General features: G+C 50.1%; 6 protein-coding genes across 6 annotated transcripts; 3 read left to right on the top strand and 3 right to left on the bottom strand.

Moving 5' to 3' along the window:
- Positions 1–1,720: 1,720 nt before the first annotated feature.
- On the top strand, positions 1,721–3,466 carry PV06_00189 (uncharacterized protein; the record flags this gene model as incomplete). Its single annotated transcript, XM_016400658.1, has 3 exons — positions 1,721–2,294; positions 2,347–2,412; positions 2,469–3,466. 3 exons carry the CDS (start codon positions 1,721–1,723, stop codon positions 3,464–3,466), a joined length of 1,638 nt encoding a protein of 545 aa, XP_016267711.1.
- A 457-nt stretch (positions 3,467–3,923) lies between these two features.
- PV06_00188 (uncharacterized protein) lies at positions 3,924–6,428 on the top strand (the record flags this gene model as incomplete). The annotated part of the gene is made up of 8 exons (XM_016400657.1): positions 3,924–3,952; positions 4,017–4,041; positions 4,106–4,424; positions 4,486–4,929; positions 5,003–5,171; positions 5,224–5,305; positions 5,381–5,667; positions 5,726–6,428. The coding sequence occupies 8 exons, from the start codon at positions 3,924–3,926 to the stop codon at positions 6,426–6,428; spliced, it is 2,058 nt and encodes a 685-aa protein (XP_016267710.1).
- A 147-nt stretch (positions 6,429–6,575) lies between these two features.
- Positions 6,576–8,536, bottom strand: PV06_00187 (uncharacterized protein; the record flags this gene model as incomplete). Its single annotated transcript, XM_016400656.1, has 4 exons — positions 6,576–7,108; positions 7,173–7,532; positions 7,630–8,015; positions 8,103–8,536. 4 exons carry the CDS (start codon positions 8,534–8,536, stop codon positions 6,588–6,590), a joined length of 1,701 nt encoding a protein of 566 aa, XP_016267709.1. The 3' UTR covers positions 6,576–6,587.
- A 1,283-nt stretch (positions 8,537–9,819) lies between these two features.
- PV06_00186 (uncharacterized protein) lies at positions 9,820–11,188 on the top strand (the record flags this gene model as incomplete). The annotated part of the gene is made up of 3 exons (XM_016400655.1): positions 9,820–10,150; positions 10,264–10,527; positions 10,605–11,188. 3 exons carry the CDS (start codon positions 9,820–9,822, stop codon positions 11,186–11,188), a joined length of 1,179 nt encoding a protein of 392 aa, XP_016267708.1.
- An 11-nt stretch (positions 11,189–11,199) lies between these two features.
- On the bottom strand, positions 11,200–12,785 carry PV06_00185 (uncharacterized protein). The gene is made up of 3 exons (XM_016400654.1): positions 12,166–12,785; positions 11,774–12,008; positions 11,200–11,642 (listed from the first exon to the last, which is right to left on the bottom strand). Exons 1-3 carry the CDS (start codon positions 12,548–12,550, stop codon positions 11,363–11,365), a joined length of 900 nt encoding a protein of 299 aa, XP_016267707.1. The 5' UTR covers positions 12,551–12,785; the 3' UTR covers positions 11,200–11,362.
- A 329-nt stretch (positions 12,786–13,114) lies between these two features.
- On the bottom strand, positions 13,115–16,822 carry PV06_00184 (uncharacterized protein). The gene is made up of 3 exons (XM_016400653.1): positions 16,638–16,822; positions 16,366–16,578; positions 13,115–16,292 (listed from the first exon to the last, which is right to left on the bottom strand). The coding sequence occupies exons 2-3, from the start codon at positions 16,461–16,463 to the stop codon at positions 13,259–13,261; spliced, it is 3,132 nt and encodes a 1,043-aa protein (XP_016267706.1). The 5' UTR covers positions 16,464–16,578; positions 16,638–16,822; the 3' UTR covers positions 13,115–13,258.
- Positions 16,823–17,890: the final 1,068 nt, after the last annotated feature.

Genomic DNA, 17,890 nt, shown 5'->3' with positions numbered 1-17,890 from the left:
AGAGTTCCTTTCAACATGGACATGGGCATCACTGCAATAGCTCCAGTACGGATCTCGACGCGTACCAAGGCCACGAGTAATAACATACTCACAAGCAGAGCAGTGAGTACTCGAAAATCTCCCCAAGGATAGTCATTGCCACCCATACTCAAGGCTGCCAATTGCGCAGAAAGCCCGAGAACAAGGAGTAATGCGCCACCGAAATCAATTTGCCTCCACCTCGAGTTAGATTCAGGAGAAGTTGCAGCCTCTTCATCCGATGCTGGGCGCGCTTTGTCGTCTTGTTTTATCACAAAATACCCAACGGTGAAGGCAAACATTGACACAGGCACTTGACAGAGGAAGCACCAGCGCCAACCGATGGTGTCTGCAATTAAGCCCCCCAAGGACGCTCCGCAGATAGAGCCAAATCCGTGAAGTACATTCTGGCAAGCTTGATACATCCCCCTCTCTTTGAATGGTATCATGTCTGAGTTTATGATGGTAGCCATCGTCATGAGCCCTCCCCCACCGAGCCCAGTAAGCGCTCTCATGAGGTTCAAGGTGATTATATCTGGCGCAAGAGCACAGCCCAAACAGCCAAGCAGGAACGTTATAGTGGCGGTGAAGAAGCAAGTTCGCCGCCCCAAGACATCAGAGAATCGTCCATACAGTGGCTGGAATGCAGTGCTCGTGATCAGGTACGATGTTGTAAGCCATGATATTGTGTTCGCAGCGTTGAATTCGGATCCAATAACAGCATAGGTCGATGCGGTAATGGTACCATCGAAACCGGACAGGAAGACATTCGAAAAGATCGCTAGCATATGGTCAGAATTACACTCCCGACAAAAGGCTGTCTGCTCTTACCAATCTCAATCCAAATGAACCCAGAACCAGGTTTCCACTTCTCTCTTGTCTGAGCTGTAGCGTCTGCGCAGCCAGCCGTGAGAGGTGTTGTCTCATCAGGCTTGTTGATCGTTTGCTCGGAGGAAGTCACTGTCCGACCACCTCCTCGAGACATGGTAGGATGAAGACCCATTGTCAGGAATTCACCATCTGAGGCTTCAATTGAAGAGAAGCAGGGGTGCTTGTTAATTTCAACGGACACAGGCCGCAAGTTTTGAAACAAGTGATAGGAGATCTTGTCGAGAATATTTGATGGCCAAACGTTTCAGCATGCTAGACAATCAACTTAGATCAACCCATGCTCTTCCTGTCAAAAGATGGGTAAATCTACAGCTCAAATTGATAGAAAAGTGGACCCCCGCATGGCAGTGTTAGATCTTGCGGAAAAGGTGTTGCATAGAACGTAATGGTGCCAGTACCTTCAAAACCCGCCGAAAAAATGATAGGAGACGATGTCCGCCAAATGACTTCTCGCGGCAACAGTGGACACGGGCATCAGCCCCGATGGTGGTGGAAACGTCCCCACAACGACCCCATCGAGGCCACGGACATGCTGTCCGTCTTGACAACATGATGGAACACCACAAGCCAGCTAGGCTATGAGGTGATCGATAGTCCATGCTCAAAGCGAATATGCCAATGGTTTCTTGGAGGAGTATTAGTGTACTGTAACTTGCTAGGCCAATTTCGAGGGGTTGCGACTGTTCCGTCGACAGAAGAGGAAAGCAAGGAAACAGTGCCGCCATATAAACGCCCCAGGCCCCTTGTCCAAGTTCGGCGTATCTATCCTCATTGCAACTGTGCAAGAGACACAATGCACCCGTCTAGCAAGATGTCACAGCTATTTGCCTCGACCTGTGCCCTCACATGGCTCTTGTCGTCAATGCCGCTGGCTTCGGCCAACTGGCGGTACAAATCAAGGCCAGACCTGGCACCTCCAACTCTCAACATCACTATCCCAGCAACAAGCGAAGTGGAGAAGGGATATCTATTCATGGCACCATTCTCGGGATATGCTGAAGGCACTCGTCATGGGCCCTTACAAGCAGCACCTTATATCTTTACCGATACGGGAGATCTTGTATGGTCCGGCTTCACTTACTTTTCGATCTGGGCGACAAACTTCCAAGCCGCGAAATACAAGGGGCGAGACGTACTTTTCTGCTTCGAAGGTAGCCACAACGCGGCCTATGGTCACGGACACGGACATACGACCTTCTTGGATCAGAACTATGAGACTATCCGAGAGCTTCGAGCTGGCAACCACCGCTTGACAGACAAACACGAGTTCCACATCATCAACGAAGAGACTGCTTTAATTCAAATCTACCATCCCGTACCCTACGACCTGAGTCCATATGGTGGCGGCGAGCAGCAACAATGGATCGTCGACGCTAGATTTCAAGGTGAGTGGTACTCCCATCGACTTGAGCGCATTCCAGTTGACATGAAATTCAGAACTCGATATCGAGACTGGTGAAGTACTATTCGAATGGAGTAGTTTGGATCACGTTGATCCGTCAGGTACGTACAAGTAGGCCATACTGTCAGGGGTTTGGGAGAGATTGACGCAAAAACAGAGGGTTACCTTCCCTTGAATCCTGGACAGGCCGGTGCCGGTTACAACAGCTCTGACGCCTGGGACTACTTCCACATCAACTCGGTCGATAAAGACGATGAAGGAAACTACCTGATCTCGGCTCGAGACGCCAATGCTGCGTACAAGATCAATGGCACCACGGGAGAAATTATCTGGCAACTCTCCGGCAAGTCATCCAGCTTCAAGATGGGCGATGAAGTCGAGTTCGCCTTCCAACATCATGCTCGCTTCCAGGGTCGAAACGAAGACGGCACGAAAGAGATCATCAGTATCTACGACAACTCGGCACACGGTACAGAGAACGGAGGCGGTCACGAGGTCCACTTCTACCACATTTCCCGTGGCAAAATCATCGAAGTGGACACCAAATCCTGGGAGGCGACTATCGTGCAGGCCTTCCACCCCCCGGACGATCTGCTGTCCAAATCACAGGGTTCTACTCAGGTGCTGCCAAACGGGAACGTCCTGGTCAACTGGGGCTCTGAAGGTGCGATGACGGAGTTCAAGGCCGACGGCACACCGATCTTCCACACCTACATGGACTCTGGCTTCCTGGGTCTCGGTGTCGAGAACTATCGAGGATTCCGCTACAACTGGACCGGTATTCCTAACGAAGCACCGGCCATTGTTGCTCTCGAAGACGGCAATTCTACCAACATCTACGTCTCCTGGAATGGTGATACACGCACCAAAGTGTGGCGCTTCTATGAAGTCAAGGATGAGCGTCGTTCGTACTTGGGTGAATCCAGACGCGAGAGTTTCGAGACCGAGCTGAAACTCGATCGTGCCAATGTGAAGAGCGTACAAGCCGAAGCACTGGATGCCGAAGGTAGTGTGCTTGTTGACACGTCAAAGGTGAAGCCAGAAATAATGATCCACGAGTACAAGGGACAGGGCAGAAAGACACAAGAGAAATCCGGTCTCATTCCATGGCTCACGTTCAAAGGCCAGAAGTTTTTCAGAAGTAAGGATCTTTGAGTTATCAAGCAGGATGCCTGGGGAAATAGGGACGGGTAATGCGCAGTCTGGCATCTGCATATGTAGTAGTCCCTTGGGACTGAAAGTCTTAGAATTCACATCTTGAAGTTCTTCTTAGGTCTTGTCTGAAACTTGCTAGCCCGAGCGAAAAATACTCAATTGATAGGTGCATGCACGTGTTTGCTTGAGGCTCGCAATACACTGTGTAAAATGGTCAATAGGCGCGAGGCTGTCCAATCAAGAGCAAGATTTCGAATTTCGGGGTTGCACCCCGTGGTGGGGCGATTGCGTGCTTATCAGGGAGTGCAGGCGGTATATCAACATCGTCTCATGCCTCCATTGTTTCTTTTCCCTCTTCTGCATATCTTCGTGTCTCTTGAGAGAAATCACTCCTGAGGCGTCTTTCGTGCTCCTCCCAAATCTATTGTGCTGACCCTGACCATCAAGTCCATCCCAAATGCACCGGAGCGGGGAGAAAAGGATATCGTAAGTGGGCCTGATGTTCAGGCCTGGATAAGTAACTAGACTGACATTTACGTACCTCAAAAAGATGCAAGCGATGTCAGACACGAAAGGTACGTACAGATTCATTCTGCGAAAGCGTCGCGTCATCTTTCTAACATATGGGGGGAGAAACAGATTAGATGTTCCCGAACCACACCCTGTCGTAGCTGTGCAACCGCTGGGGTCAAGTGCGAATTCCGATCGGATGATTGGAAGCGCGTCCCTGTCTCCCAAGAGTACGTGACTGCGCTGGAAGGCCGGGTGGCCAGTCTAGAGTCGTTCTTGTCAAACATAAAGACCTCGACGGGCGACCAGCGCGACGAAATCATCAGTAGCATTGACGTCGACGACCACTTGCCCACCAGGGTCGACGACCGCACACGCCCAGCGACTTTGTCCTTTGAGGACGTCGAAACATTCACACCACCGGGACACTGGGACAGAACCGCAGAAGGTGATGAAGCACTCCATGTGTTCGTGGGACGTTTGTTCCCTTGCTAACATTGCTGCAAAAGGCTTTTCAATCTTCCATCGAGCGGGTAGCGCCTACGGTACGGGACTGATTCAATCATGCCCATCGTCCCCACAGCCGGTGTCCAATACGTGGGTACACAGCAACATCTCCGGTATACCTGGTCTCGTGGTGGATGAATGTATCGATCTGTTCTTCCAATGGCAACGACCTTTTTGTCGGATACTGGATAGAGATTCGATCCCGTCCCGCACGGGCAACTTCACGGGGCCCCTTTCCGGACTCGTCCATGCCGTCTGTGCCCTGGGAGCTCTCATGTCTCACGACCAGAACATCAAGCATTTGGCGCCGTTGTTCATTGCCGCCGCGGAAAATGAGATCGCAAAGTCATTCCACACCCTCGACGTGACGACCACTCAAACTTTCCTGTTGTGCGCGGTTTTCGAGAGTGGAAGGGGAAACGTGTCCAAAGGTTGGATGTATTCGGGTACGTGTACAGTCTGCAAGGCGTTCACCCCGCGCGCCTCCAAGGTAGGCATGTCACTTACTTGCAACGCCAGGCGTGGCTCTCCGTATGGCCGAAGCTCTTGGTATCCACGAGGATCACCTACCACCACCACCACCACCACCACCACCACCACCTGTCTCGGAGACAGGACCCTCAGGTACGCTGCCCGTCGACTTTGAGTCGCGGCGGCGTATGTCTCTAACCCTAGCTATATCCGATAAGTTCCCACCATTTCCTTGACAATGGCAGACTTCACTAACTCAAACCCCCCAGGATGTTGAGTCTCTTCTTCGGTCAGACGCCGATGATGAATAATCCGGTCGAATGCGATCTGGACGCGAAGTCGATTGAACCTGTCTTTGCTGCCCCGGCAGCTCCCGACGATGCAACCGCCGCCTACCGGAGTTCACCTCAGACTACACCTCCGCAGATGATGCCGAGTTGCCCGTCTGATGATGATGACGACTCGGGAGGCTTTTACAGTCTTCTACTCCAGAAACAGGCACAACTTGCAGCAATTATAGGAGATCTTCAAAATCACACATACTTGTCAAGGCGGCGGAAACCTTCCCGATGGAGCGAGGCTGTAAATGGAACAGTCCACAACAAACTAAACGCTCGTCTACTAGGCTGGTACAATTCTTTACCCAGCGAACTGCGTTGGAGTAGGTGGACCTCGAATATTGAGACTCTCGATCCAGGCCTAGCGACCACGCAGTAAGTAGCCCCCTTCTGAACGCGACGCCTCGTATTGTGATGTTGAAGCCATTCACAGTGTTCTCTACCATATTGTGCGGCTCGCATTGAACAGACCTCTGCTGGCCGTGCAGCAGCAGCACCACCATCATCCGCCACATACACAGCATCCGGCGGCTGTTGCCAATCAAGCATCAGACATTTGCGAAGATTCTGTCGAGACGATTGTCGGCATCCTCCGCCGATTCAGAGTCCAGCATACTCTGATGAACGCACCACTTGTCTTTGTGCACGGAGTCATCGCCGCCGCGGACACAACACTGGCAATAGCTTCGAGGAAATCGCAACAGGTTCACTCGCCACGCCACCTGCAGGAGAAGGACAGTCTTCTCCCGTTCCTGGACATGCTCCTGTCTGAGCTGTCCTATTCGTGGAGTGTCGCCGACAATGCCAGGGATGGTCTGAGGACGCGTTTGCAGCAGCAGCATCAAATGCAAATTGGAGCTCTCCAAAGAGAGGACAAGTGCTTCAGCTCGCCGTCAATGTCGACGACCACCGAATATTCATCCGAGTTCTCGGACTTCCAACAGTCGACGGATCTGACAACCACGTCGGATTTTGGGAGTGGTACAGTGTTGCCGCAAGATCCTCCGCCGTGGCCTGGGCCTGGGCCGAAACAGCGGTTGGATCTAGAGATCCTCGGAGCGACCGACTTGGAGTTTGACCTTGCAAACGTTTTTCAGTACGGTGGCGGCGGCGTGTCTGAAATGTACACCTTTTGAAAAAGCCTCTCTCCGTAAACATGAATGAAAACCTAATATTCTGGACGTCTTTCATAATCATCATTCTAACGATCCTGACGTAGTGCCGACATCTTCTTCCGACGTCTTTTTAACTTCTTTCACATAAGCCTTTGGTTTATTATGGATGATGAACTTTCGTCACACATTGGTAGTTTCGACTCGGCGCCCCATGCCGACGTCTTTCTCACTTTCGTGTAGTTGCTGCTGTGGTGGTGGTGGAGATGACTCTGTCACGGCGGGGGTGACTACAACGCTGTCCTCCAAAACAGGATCGACCTGTACCTGAACCGTGTCTGATTTTTCATCGGGCCTCTCCAGACCCTTGTCTTCGACAAAGACCATGGTCAGAAAACACAAAAACATCATGGGCGCCCACAGGATGAAGACGGCTCTTGCAGCATGGGCATAAGCATCAAGTACGCCTTCTCGTTGCTCATGGTTCAAGACATTGAGATTGGGTGTCTTGAATATAGACGCCGTGACAGTCTGACGAAATGATTCCGGTAACGATGGAGGCAGATCTGCCTGCAACACATTGGAGAAGATGGCGGCACAGATGGCCAAGCCGACAGCGGCTCCGAAGGTTCTGCAGAAATTCCGGGTGCTGATGACGACGGCTCGATCCGCCTTGACGCAATGTGCTTGAGAAGCGACGAGGGCTGTACAACGATCAAAGATTAGACCAACAACATACCGAAGTACTAGGAACAAAGACGGGCTTACTTGGCTGGAAGCAACAACCGACTCCTACACCCTCGACAAGCAAGAAGATAGCCATGGCCCAGATCGGCAGCGACCGGGTGAACAGGCAGCACAGGGCCGCGCCGACCGTCCAAATGCCGTACCCGAACCACAAAACTTCGCCGTATCGACCGCGTCTGGAAATGTACTGGCCAGATGCGATCGAGGTGATGCTCTGGGCGACGACCATGCAGACAATCACTCCCGCAGATGCCACGGGGCTCAGGCCGCGTACGTTCTGGAGTGCGATGGGGATGTAGTATAGGATGCTGTAGTAAACGGAGCCGAAGAGGAAGTTCTGGAACAGGATCATGCAGACAGCTCGGTTCTGGAAAAGGCGAACTACACATGATGATTGCATCTCCAACGTCAATCATGGTGATGCATGACACAAGGTAAAAAGGCCGTAGTAGAGACAAATGGAGGGGGAAAAACTCACTTGGCATCGTAGGCAACTGAGCGACTTTCCACTCGACGAGCACAAAGGCAATCAAGCACAACCCGCCGAACACGAACATGACTATGACCATGACGCTGCGCCATTCAAAGTAGGTCCCCCCGCCGGAGATGGGGATCAAGAGCAAGATCATGCCCGCCGTGCTGAAGAAGGACCCGATAAAGTCAATCTTGCGAAATTTGGACATGAAGCTGCCACTGGGTGTCTTTTGCGGGAGGACAATGAGTACAATGCCGCCAGCGAGTATGGCCAAAGGAGATATGAACCAGAACATGGCTCGCCATGTGGTCGTCTCGGTGAAGGCCGCTGCGAGGAACGGGCCGATGATGTTTCCCAGACCGATGCAAGATCCCAGAATCCCTTGATACCTACCTAATGTCAATATATGGTATACCAGTACGGACGTGGACGTGAACGGTTCTTTGAGATCAGAGTGTTTTTAAGTGCGCACGTACTTGCCTCGCTCCCTCAACGTGACGATATCACTCGTCACCATCATCGACAAGGCTGTGATGCCCGCGCTGCCCACTCCACTCAACCCTCGCAGTGCGTATAGCTGCGGACCATTCTGGGCGAACCCACATCCCAAATCACCCGCAGCGAGGAGCACAATGGCCGTCAAAAGGACACCCTTTCGGCCAAAGATGTCACTCAACCTGCCATATAGGACTTGAAAGGTGGTGTTGGCTATCAGGTTGGCCGTGGCCGCCCAAGATATGGTAGTTGCTGCGTTGAGATCACCGCCGATGGTGGTTAGCATGACACCCACCGAGTTCTGGTCGATGAAGGTGACGAGCAATATACATGCTAGTGCCGAGAAGACGATGACGACCTGCTTTTTGGGCAAGAGGTTCGCCTGGTCGTCGAGCTCGTACTGCTCCCGAGCCATTTTCGGGAATCGCTAACCAGCCAGGTACCAACGAGCATCACTTGGTACCTATAATGCGATACTCACTTATGGCGTCTGAGTGGGAAAGTAGATATAAAAATATCCTATAGTATCGTAGGCCAGGGAAAAGAAAAATGGTAAGAAAGACGACGGGGAAGAACGAAGCATTCGGTAATGGCTAACACGGAGTCAAGACTCAACAAGCTCATTGATTTCCACGTAAAGGGGACTATCAGCGCCGAATAGGAGCTCAAGAGGACAAGGTAGAATGCCGTTACAGGGCGTGGAGTGGGACGATTGCCGTGCCGCTTAGCCGGCATACATGATCTGCCCTTGATGGAGTACTTTGAACTGTGGTGCGGATGTCGGAATGAGATGTTTTTGACGAAGACTTCAGTCATCATGGCCGACTACCACCTACGGTCGGCTATGATATGCGCCTGGCAGTGGTGACCTACACTTTGCACTTTAAGGGATCAGTAGACATGGCACGTACCGGGTCAAAGCCCTTATTGCTCTGAGCCCATAGCGGTTGTGTTGACTGCGAGGTTGTGTGGTTGCGGTGACGAGGTTGAAAATCCTGCAAAACGCCGCGTCTGCTCGGCGCTTTCCCAAAGAGGGAATTCGTGCGGACAAAATGCCGAGAATCGCCGTGACTCCATTGGGATATTCAGCAAAACGCAGACATCACGTGCAACCTTCCCAATTGGCAATTGCTCCCTGTTCTCTGCAAGACGCAGAGAGCGTTCTCTGTGATGCCTATGATGCATATGTTGGCGGCGGAAAACGAGACATTAATTATTTGTACGGAGTATGGGGACGGATTCCTCATTGCACGGCTCGTCGTATCTTAGCTGTCACTATTAGTGTCGTCGTCCTTGTTGGTGTCGTCGTTGCATATGTGTAGATTTACAATAATTAGGGTGTCTTAGGGTGAGGACCTACAAGGGAGTAATTAAGATCTACTGTAAGTATTTGGAGAAGTGCTCATAGTTAGTTATTCGTGTCTATTTTAATAAACGTGAAATACTAACAAGGTGATAAAAAAGTATTCCCAGTAAGGAAGGCAACTCGAGAGCCGTTCGTTTTACTTTTTGCTAGTGATACGTGACCCCAAGTTCTCCTCGTTTTACCCATCGCCCTTCATTGGGGTTGTTCCGAGAGATGTAAATACAACACTTCTACATCTTTTGAATCTACAAGTAGGTGGTTGCATCTTAAGCGCAGGACGATAAAAGCCAGCCTGGTGAAGAAGTTCTTGGATATACATCTGTGTATGCAATATGGCCGCGTTCTCCATGGATTTCCCTGCTTCTCAGCACACTGTCCGCGTCCGACTGATCAACACCACGGCAGTCATGACGATCAAGGCTGAGTTGTTCATCAGGCCCGTTCAGAAAGGCCAGGAGTCGTTGAATGTCACGAGCGCCGCATTCCTGATCGAGCACGAAGCTTCCAACCGAAAAATCATGTTCGACTTGGGCGTGCGCAAGGATTATTGGAATCTTTCTCCGGCCGTTCAGAAACGTCTGGGGACCGTCATTACGAGTCTGAAAGTCGACACCGACACGCCCACAATTCTCCAGGACAACGGTATCGGTCTAGATTCAATATGTGGGTTTACTTCCCTAGGTGTCGATACCCTGTGTCGACGGTTCCATGCTTGCAACTTCGGACGTGTTGGGAATGGTGCAAGTCGATTTCTGACATTGGTATTTGACATTTAGCATCTGTCGTGTTCTCCCATTACCATTGGGATCACGTTGGCGACATGTCTTTATTCCCGTCGTCGACCGAGATCGTGGTTGGACCGGGTTTCAAGGCCTCACCTGTCATCCTTCCAGGTCACCCTGAGAAACCTGACTCATTCTTGAACTCGTCGGATTTTGCAGGTCGTCATTTGAATGAGATTGACTTCGGGGATGCAGGCTTACGGATTGGTGGTTTTCGGGCTCATGACTTCTTCGGTGATGGCTCTTTCTATCTGTTGGGTATGTGTGAAACCAAGCATCTTAGAAAAGAACCTCCGACGACGAGAGGAGAACCTCGAATTACTGACGTTGAAAAGACTCACCTGGCCACTGTGTAGGCCATATGTGCGGTCTGGCTCGGACGACGGGAGGCGACGATAGCACTTTCGTCCTGATGGGCGGCGACATCTGTCACTTTATCGGGGACATTAGACCGAGCAAAGCATTTCCCATGCCAAACCCACTACCACCTGGTGTACTTGATGGCGACCTTCCCACACCGTGCCCATGCACCTTCTTCACCGATCATCACCCGCAAGGTCTCGAAGAAGCGGGACAGGATGAACGGAGAAGCACGCCGTTCTATCTCGTCTCCGAATCCACGGCATCATATGCTGACCCCAAAACGGCCCAGGTGTCAGTCGACAAACTCCTCAAATTTGAGCAATCATCAAACGTTCTCATCTGCATTGCACACGACGGTGCACTGCTGAAATACCTACCGACGCTCAATTCGGATCCGAGCGCAGACATGAACGACTGGCACCAGCGCGGGTGGAAGGAGAGATGTAGATGGGAGTGGTTGAATGAGCTACCGCGTAGCGGGAAGCCCGGTAGACCAGCCCATGTGGAAGGATTCTGGCGAGACGGCAAAAAATGGGACAGACCCCAACCAACATGAAGAATACTTTACGGATTCGTAATAATCATTCGAATATCTTTATATCTTGAAGGTTGCCGACGCCTTCATGTCCCGAAAATTAGAAAGAACATTGCAACAAACACAGCGGTGACATTCCGCAACTTGCAGCTTACATCTCTCGTTCATGGCCCATCTCTCGTCTCGCATATTTGCTCAGTGCTTCAAAACCTCATTGATGTCGATATCCACCCCGACGAGCCTCAACAGGAAAAACATCAAGACGACCGTGCTCACCGCACTCAGGACGGCCGTGAGTAACAAATGTCTCAGCACAAACACCCTCTGCGATGGTTTGTATTTTCCATTGGCCAGCGCCGCACAAGGCCCGACCATTTTTTTGATCGGTTTGACCTTGTCCGTCACCGCGGTGTGCAAACCTCGTTGCATGCCAGGGAGACCGTCCATACTCCAAGCGTTTTTGTATGCCCAGTACCTTGACCACCACCACCACAAGTCAGCGCGACCATTCATTCTCATTCTTTCGTCTTGTCCACAACGTAATGTATAGAGTTGTATTGTGATGTGATGCAAAGTGATGCAAAGTCGATTGGAATTCGAGCTCACCTTTCGATCCCATCCTCCCTCTTACCGGCCTTTTCATTCGCCACCCTCTTTTCAAAAAAGTCGTGCAGTGTCGGTCTGAATTCGACAAAGTCGTACTTTGGGACACTGAACCCACAAGACGTCCCGACCTGATCGATATCGACCAAGACGATGGATCTCGTGCCGGGGATGATTTTGATCTTTTGGGATTCGATGACCTGGTTGAATTCAGGTGTACCGTATTCCAAAACGTTGCCTTTATCGTATCGTGAAACGATGATTGTCAACATTGTACTAACATTACCCAGTACACAAATGAAAAAAAATAGAACAACATATGACCAGACGCGGACGAAGACGACCGTTTTGATCATTCTTAGGGTGTTTTTGGTTTTTATCACAATTACACTCACCTTTTCCGTAAATCCTCAAGATTCGGGGCGGTCCATCAAAAGCCATAAACATGACCGTGATCCTTCCGTTACCGGGTTCGTGGAGGTGACTTGTCGTCTCGATCCCGCTGCCCGTCAGGTCCATGTACCAGAACTTTTTGATCACGACATCTTTGCCGTTGTTGTCGTCGGCGTCGGTCGAGGTGGACGACAAGACCTTCCCGGGGATCGACTTTGATTCTTTGATGACACCGAAAAACGGTCCCCCTCCTCTATCCGTCACTCCTTTCGGTGAGACGTTGATGTGCCCCGAACCACTGAGAGGAGCGGACCCGATCCAATAGACTTTCTGTTCCAGGAGCCACGTTACCAGTGAAGGGGGTAGGGTTTCGTAGAATACACCCATCGTCGTTGACAAAAAATAAAAAGAATCCGACGGAGTATAAGCCAAGCCCCTCAACGGAAACCTATCTCCCACCGAGGACCGTCGAACGATGATACACTCGGCACGGAATACAAAGTACGTTTAAGTGAAAGAACAAGAAATGTATGTGCCGTCGTCCCTCAAAGAAAGATCTTTTCTTGCAATTCTGAGTCAGTACTGAGAGTACGAATACGACGATACGTTGACGTCGGATAAGTCCTACTCTACCGTTGATGTTCCCCCGCGTCTTTAGTTTCGGCATCATCACCGTATTACAAGTACAAGATTATGGTACTCTCCGATATCGGTGGTTTCAATATCCAATCCAACATCACTCGTACTCGCGTAGGAGATAGCAAAACCTACATGTTTGGCTATCATGTGGAATTCATCACTCGATGATCCTCCTCGATCAATGCGGTACTTGATTACACCCAATGGCCATCACCACATTAGGTATCTTCCAATGCTCCCAACCATCATTGGTATATCAATTCCTCCGTACTCGTCCACTCTCGACAAGACAACATACTGTAAGTTCAAACACCAGGATCATGGTCATGAATTCAATCATACACAACTACTCCGGAATAACATATACAATCCAATCACCAGTCCCTTGACCCCTCTGATAGTAACATAAGCCACCATCTTGGTAACTGCTGACCCTCCAATATCCAATCCTAGTGCCTAGATTTTGGCCCTCTTAGCCTGGTCTGCAGCGTTCATGATCTCGTCTTCTTCACGCTTCCGCCTACAGAATTCCTCGAAACTGTTTCCTTCTTTAATCCAGACATCTTTGACTTCCCATGTCCGTCGATCCCATTCTGCTGCTTTGGCCGCCCATTCTTGCCAAGCCTTTTCATTCTCCTCCCGATTCTTGTTGGTCTGATCGGTGTATGGTTTCTTTTCTTCCTCGGACAGAGCAGCCCACATCTTGCCCATCTCGACACGGACTTGGTCACGCTCTGATGATTTGCCTTTCTTTCCGACCTTACGGTTCTCGGTGAAGCGATTCTTGACCTCTTCCCAATGTTCGCCAGAATAAAGAAGGAACGCATTGACGTTGGCTTTTGTTGGTTTGACAGGCGGAGGCCCCAGGTCATCATAGATGCGAACCCACATGGCTGCATCCCATGCTTCCTTCAACGAGTTGTCCTTTTCCTTAACGGGTCGAGTGAAGGTGCCTGCAGGAAGTAGTTCATCCCCTTTCCTCTTCCCACCAACTGCCATGTGGGTGTCCATCTGAGTCAAATCAATAGCAGAGTTGCTGTTTCTCTTGAGCCCAGCCGGAGGGACCAATGTTGGTGGGATGGGAATTGGTCCTACCATCGACTCAAAGACTTCATTGGCGGCTCGAAGACCCGAGAGATATGCGCCGTGGACAGTGGCTGGATGGGTGGCGATCGTTGCTTCACCAGCGAAAAACAGATTTTGAATTGGCGCTGCGATGAGATCGTAGTCACCTGGTCTTGCCTCGGCCGCAACAAATGAGTATGTGCCTCGTGCGAATCGGTCCGAACCCCATCGTGTGACGATCGATTCGACTGGTGGTGGCACATTCATGGCACCAAAAACGTTCCGGAGTTGATGGATACATTCTCCAACCAGAACCTCATCGCTGACTTTTTCGGCTTCATGTGCTGATTCACCAGCCATAAGTGCAATTAAGACAGGCAAGCCACTTGTTTCGATGCAATTCCAGAACAGGTAAAATTGTCCTCGACCCTCCTTGTAGTCACTCTGGTCGTTGCCATTACCGGTACGAGGTGGTCGGAGCAAACCAAACATGTCTCTTTCTACATCCCAGAAAGGCTTCTCAAAAACAAGGACCACCTTGTTCAAGAGTCCAAAGCCCATTCTTCGAATCGCATCCCGCTTCCACTGTGGCAACGGTGGATCGAACTGAATCGATTGTTCTTTCAGAACTCCGAGAGGAGCAGAAAAGACGATTTTGTCGGCCTCGATGGATTGACCATCCTCGCAGGTCACCGTGGCCTTACCAGAAGACCCAGCAGCGGGGTATCTGATGCTTTTGACAGGTTTGTGGGTTCGAACATCCAGGGGATCTGGATGACGCCAAAGTGCACGAGGCAGTTGTTGGTATCCGCCCACCACCTGTGCATGTTCACCCTCAAACTCGTTGCCAATATCTTGATCCCAGCCCCGGAGACTCAGCTTGTCAACATTCGCAGCATTCGCGTATTCGAGATTCGCAAAATGCCAGTTGATCAATCTAAGAGCATATGGCTTAAGGTCGAGATATTGTTGGTATCGGCTGACACCGGCGTTCATGACCGCACCGAGGGACTGATTGAGTTGAGACGCAAGTTCGTCCAACTCGAGTGTCTCATGCAGCTGCGTTGTCTTCCGAAGTAGAAACCCAAACTCTTTTGCTGCTTGAGCAGCGGGCAATTGCGTCTTTGTCTCTGTGCTTGTCTCTACCTCTTCTGTAGATTTATCGCCCTTCGCAGCTCGATGGCCTGCACCTCGGCGTCTCGACTTCTTGTTAGGAAGTAATTGATCGATCGTGCCAAGTGCGGTGGCCTCCTCGAATTGCTTGATAGTAAGGCCGTCATCGTGTGTAGAATCTCGCCCTGCGTCAATCAGGTCTTTTTCTCCCTGTGCAGTCTTCTTGACCGTATGTTTCAATCGGTAGTGCCCAGTTCGGTCGAGTACATCATTGTACAATCTTTCTATCATTGCATCATTTACACCATTGACTGGGGTGCCATCGACATCGTACAGGGTAGATAGGTCTCGAAGGAGGTGATAATCTAGGGCAAGTTGGCCACGAATAATGGCGTCAAGAGGGTTTCCACGGTCGAACCCAACGATGATGTGGGCACCCATCTCAGCGATAGGTCTTTGGTCAGGTGAGAGCTTGGTCGACCGCATGCTAGTTAGCGGATGTGAGTATATGCGCCCACCTATTCTGTCGCGGCCTTCCAGAACAATGATCTTGGGAAGAGCCCGATCAGGGTAGTGTTGGAATAGGTTGGTGAGCTGACGAGCAGTACTCAAGCCAGCCATACCACCTCCAATAACAACGATTGTTTCACGTGGTATCTCCTTCTTGCGACCACGTCCACTGGACTTGGTAATCGCAGGTGGGTTGACACAGCCGAAATTAATGTAGCCTCTTCGAAGAAGCCACTCGTATGCAAAACAGGCAAGACGAGTCCATCTTTCGTCCTTTGTGCAACCGATCGCCTCTTCCAGGTTGACGCTCACACTCGGGTTTCGAGCCCACAGCCTCAAAATTCCATTTCGAATATTGAGATAGACACTGACGTGGGAATAGCATAATTTATCTTGTAGTAATTTATGCTCATCTTCATGCAATGCATAAGGATCGAGCCTCGATGCTTCGGCCGCCGCAACGCATTGGCTGGCATATTCGGATGGGGATAGTCGGGAAGGGATTGATGATTTGGACCGGCAGGTCGAAGGTGCTTTCAAAAACATGTATGGGCTTACGTTGTTAGTGGCTTCTTCAGATTTTCCTTCCACTTTGCTTATCATTTTGGCCTTTTGTTCAGGCATGGATGGAGCGATTGAAGCTGAAGTCATGGAACTATTGGGTGAATCACGGTTGTCGCTTTCGAGCTGAAGACTTCTCAGGGTAGAGGCTTGTCCGGCGAAAGAAGAGTCATCATCACCGTCGTCTTCTTCCATTTTGATGTAGGAATCATCCGAATCGTCGAGCATAGGTTCATCATGACTGGGTTTATAATCAGTATCCAAGCGTCACTTTTATACTTGGGTATATGGATGAAAAATATCATCACCCATACCTCGAGAGACCCAGACTCGGTGCTTCCGCCATATTCACATGGGTAGTCATGGTGGACATTGTATTCGTAGGATGCGAAAGTGTTAATGCTGACGCCATGAAGACAACTGTTCAGATAAAGAATGGCTTGATATTGGCAATCGCCGATGGTAAAGATTGGAGTCTGAATCAAGAGACCAAGGCAGATGGTCTAAAGAGGAGTTTTCGATAGATTCTGGTTTCTGTCAGCACTGATTGTGTCCATGCAGGTTGTATAGTTTTTGGATATGGTACCTCTTGTGTGTCCGTGTACGTATGATATGCTGCACAAGGCCCGCTCCCGATGACTTATCCGATGTTGAGTATCCACGACCACGACGTTCTCTCATCGCAATCCCCTCCGCATCGTTCGGTAAAGGAGTGTAGGGGGGTGGGTAAGCATTATCAGGCCACTATACTGAGGAAGTGATGTCTTGAGGTGATGTGGGAAGAGGTTTGCCAGCCGTGCGGTGGTCGGGGCCACTAAGAATGACCTTCTCGGCAACGTCTGTTCCAACCGCAACTCATCAACGACGAGCTTCCTATTCTTTGATATATCATCCCGGAAAGCACGATGAACATTCTGCTATATCTATCTGCTGACAATGGCTTCTTATGAAGCCGCAGTAGGGTTTTTCCATGCGATTGGTCTCACAAGACTTCGACCTCTTCTCCTGCTACCCCTCATCGCCACCCGTTCCAAGTGGCCCTGCGCTGAATCTTGATATAACCAGATATGTTTGATTGTCCTCGAGGAAGAAGAATATCCACAAAACAATGAGAATGGCTTCCTACGGAAGATGAACATGTCAGAATATCGGCCCTTTTGAGATGCTCTCAACACGTTGGTGCTCCCTATCATGACCGGGTGAAAATTCTGCACCTCCAGCCTCCTGAAAATGTACACATCAGATTGGGTCAATATCACGATCAATTCCTTCACTTCACGATTAATATCCTCAGAGATGACATCTATGGTGGGTATTTCGATCAAGAAAGGTTTTTTGGTCACATCACCGTCAGTATGAAAATGCTGCGCTCTGTGAATAAAATGCAAAGTGGTCGTACCTGGCGCAGATCACTTCATATATTATGCTCGAGTCGTTTTATCTCAAGGTGTAGTATCTACTTCTTTGTCTTAAATGACTTTTCTATTGGTATTTTTTATCTGCTCTTGTCGTCTACGCATGTGTCTATTACAAATCTGATAGACATCCATTTGATCTGCGAGATCTTCCACCTGATACATGCTCGAAATACCATCAGCTCGTCCTCCAAATTTCTCGACACTGTATCGAATGATATTTCCATAACCATCCCACTACCATTTGACCTTTTGTGAATGACAAGAATGATGGTTTGCCTGGATGTGTTGCAAGAGTACCTACTCTAGGGTAGCTGGGACGTCGTTGAAGGATCCTCAAATCATGAATAATTTGTATACCATTATGATATTGTATTGTCTCGTGTAGCAACACCTGTATATCCTTGCGGAAAGCTGTATAAAA

The sequence above is a fragment of the Exophiala oligosperma genome (assembly GCF_000835515.1).
Source record: "Exophiala oligosperma strain CBS 72588 unplaced genomic scaffold supercont1.1, whole genome shotgun sequence".
Taxonomy (NCBI): Eukaryota; Fungi; Ascomycota; class Eurotiomycetes; order Chaetothyriales; family Herpotrichiellaceae; genus Exophiala; species Exophiala oligosperma.
This window is presented reverse-complemented; position numbering and strand designations above follow the sequence as displayed.

What these genes read in the sequence shown, in the direction of transcription:
- PV06_00185 (XM_016400654.1), bottom strand. Translation starts at nt 12,550, where the DNA reads ATGGGTGTATTCTACGAAACCCTACCCCCTTCACTGGTAACGTGGCTC. An exon ending in CTTGAGGATTTACGGAAAAG is followed by an intron (nt 12,009 to 12,165) that starts GTGAGTGTAATT and finishes GATACGATAAAG; the next exon opens with GCAACGTTTTGGAATACGGT. An exon ending in AGGGAGGATGGGATCGAAAG is followed by an intron (nt 11,643 to 11,773) that starts GTGAGCTCGAAT and finishes GTGGTGGTCAAG; the next exon opens with GTACTGGGCATACAAAAACG.
- PV06_00184 (XM_016400653.1), bottom strand. Translation starts at nt 16,463, where the DNA reads ATGGCGTCAGCATTAACACTTTCGCATCCTACGAATACAATGTCCACC. An exon ending in CCGAGTCTGGGTCTCTCGAG is followed by an intron (nt 16,293 to 16,365) that starts GTATGGGTGATG and finishes TTATAAACCCAG; the next exon opens with TCATGATGAACCTATGCTCG.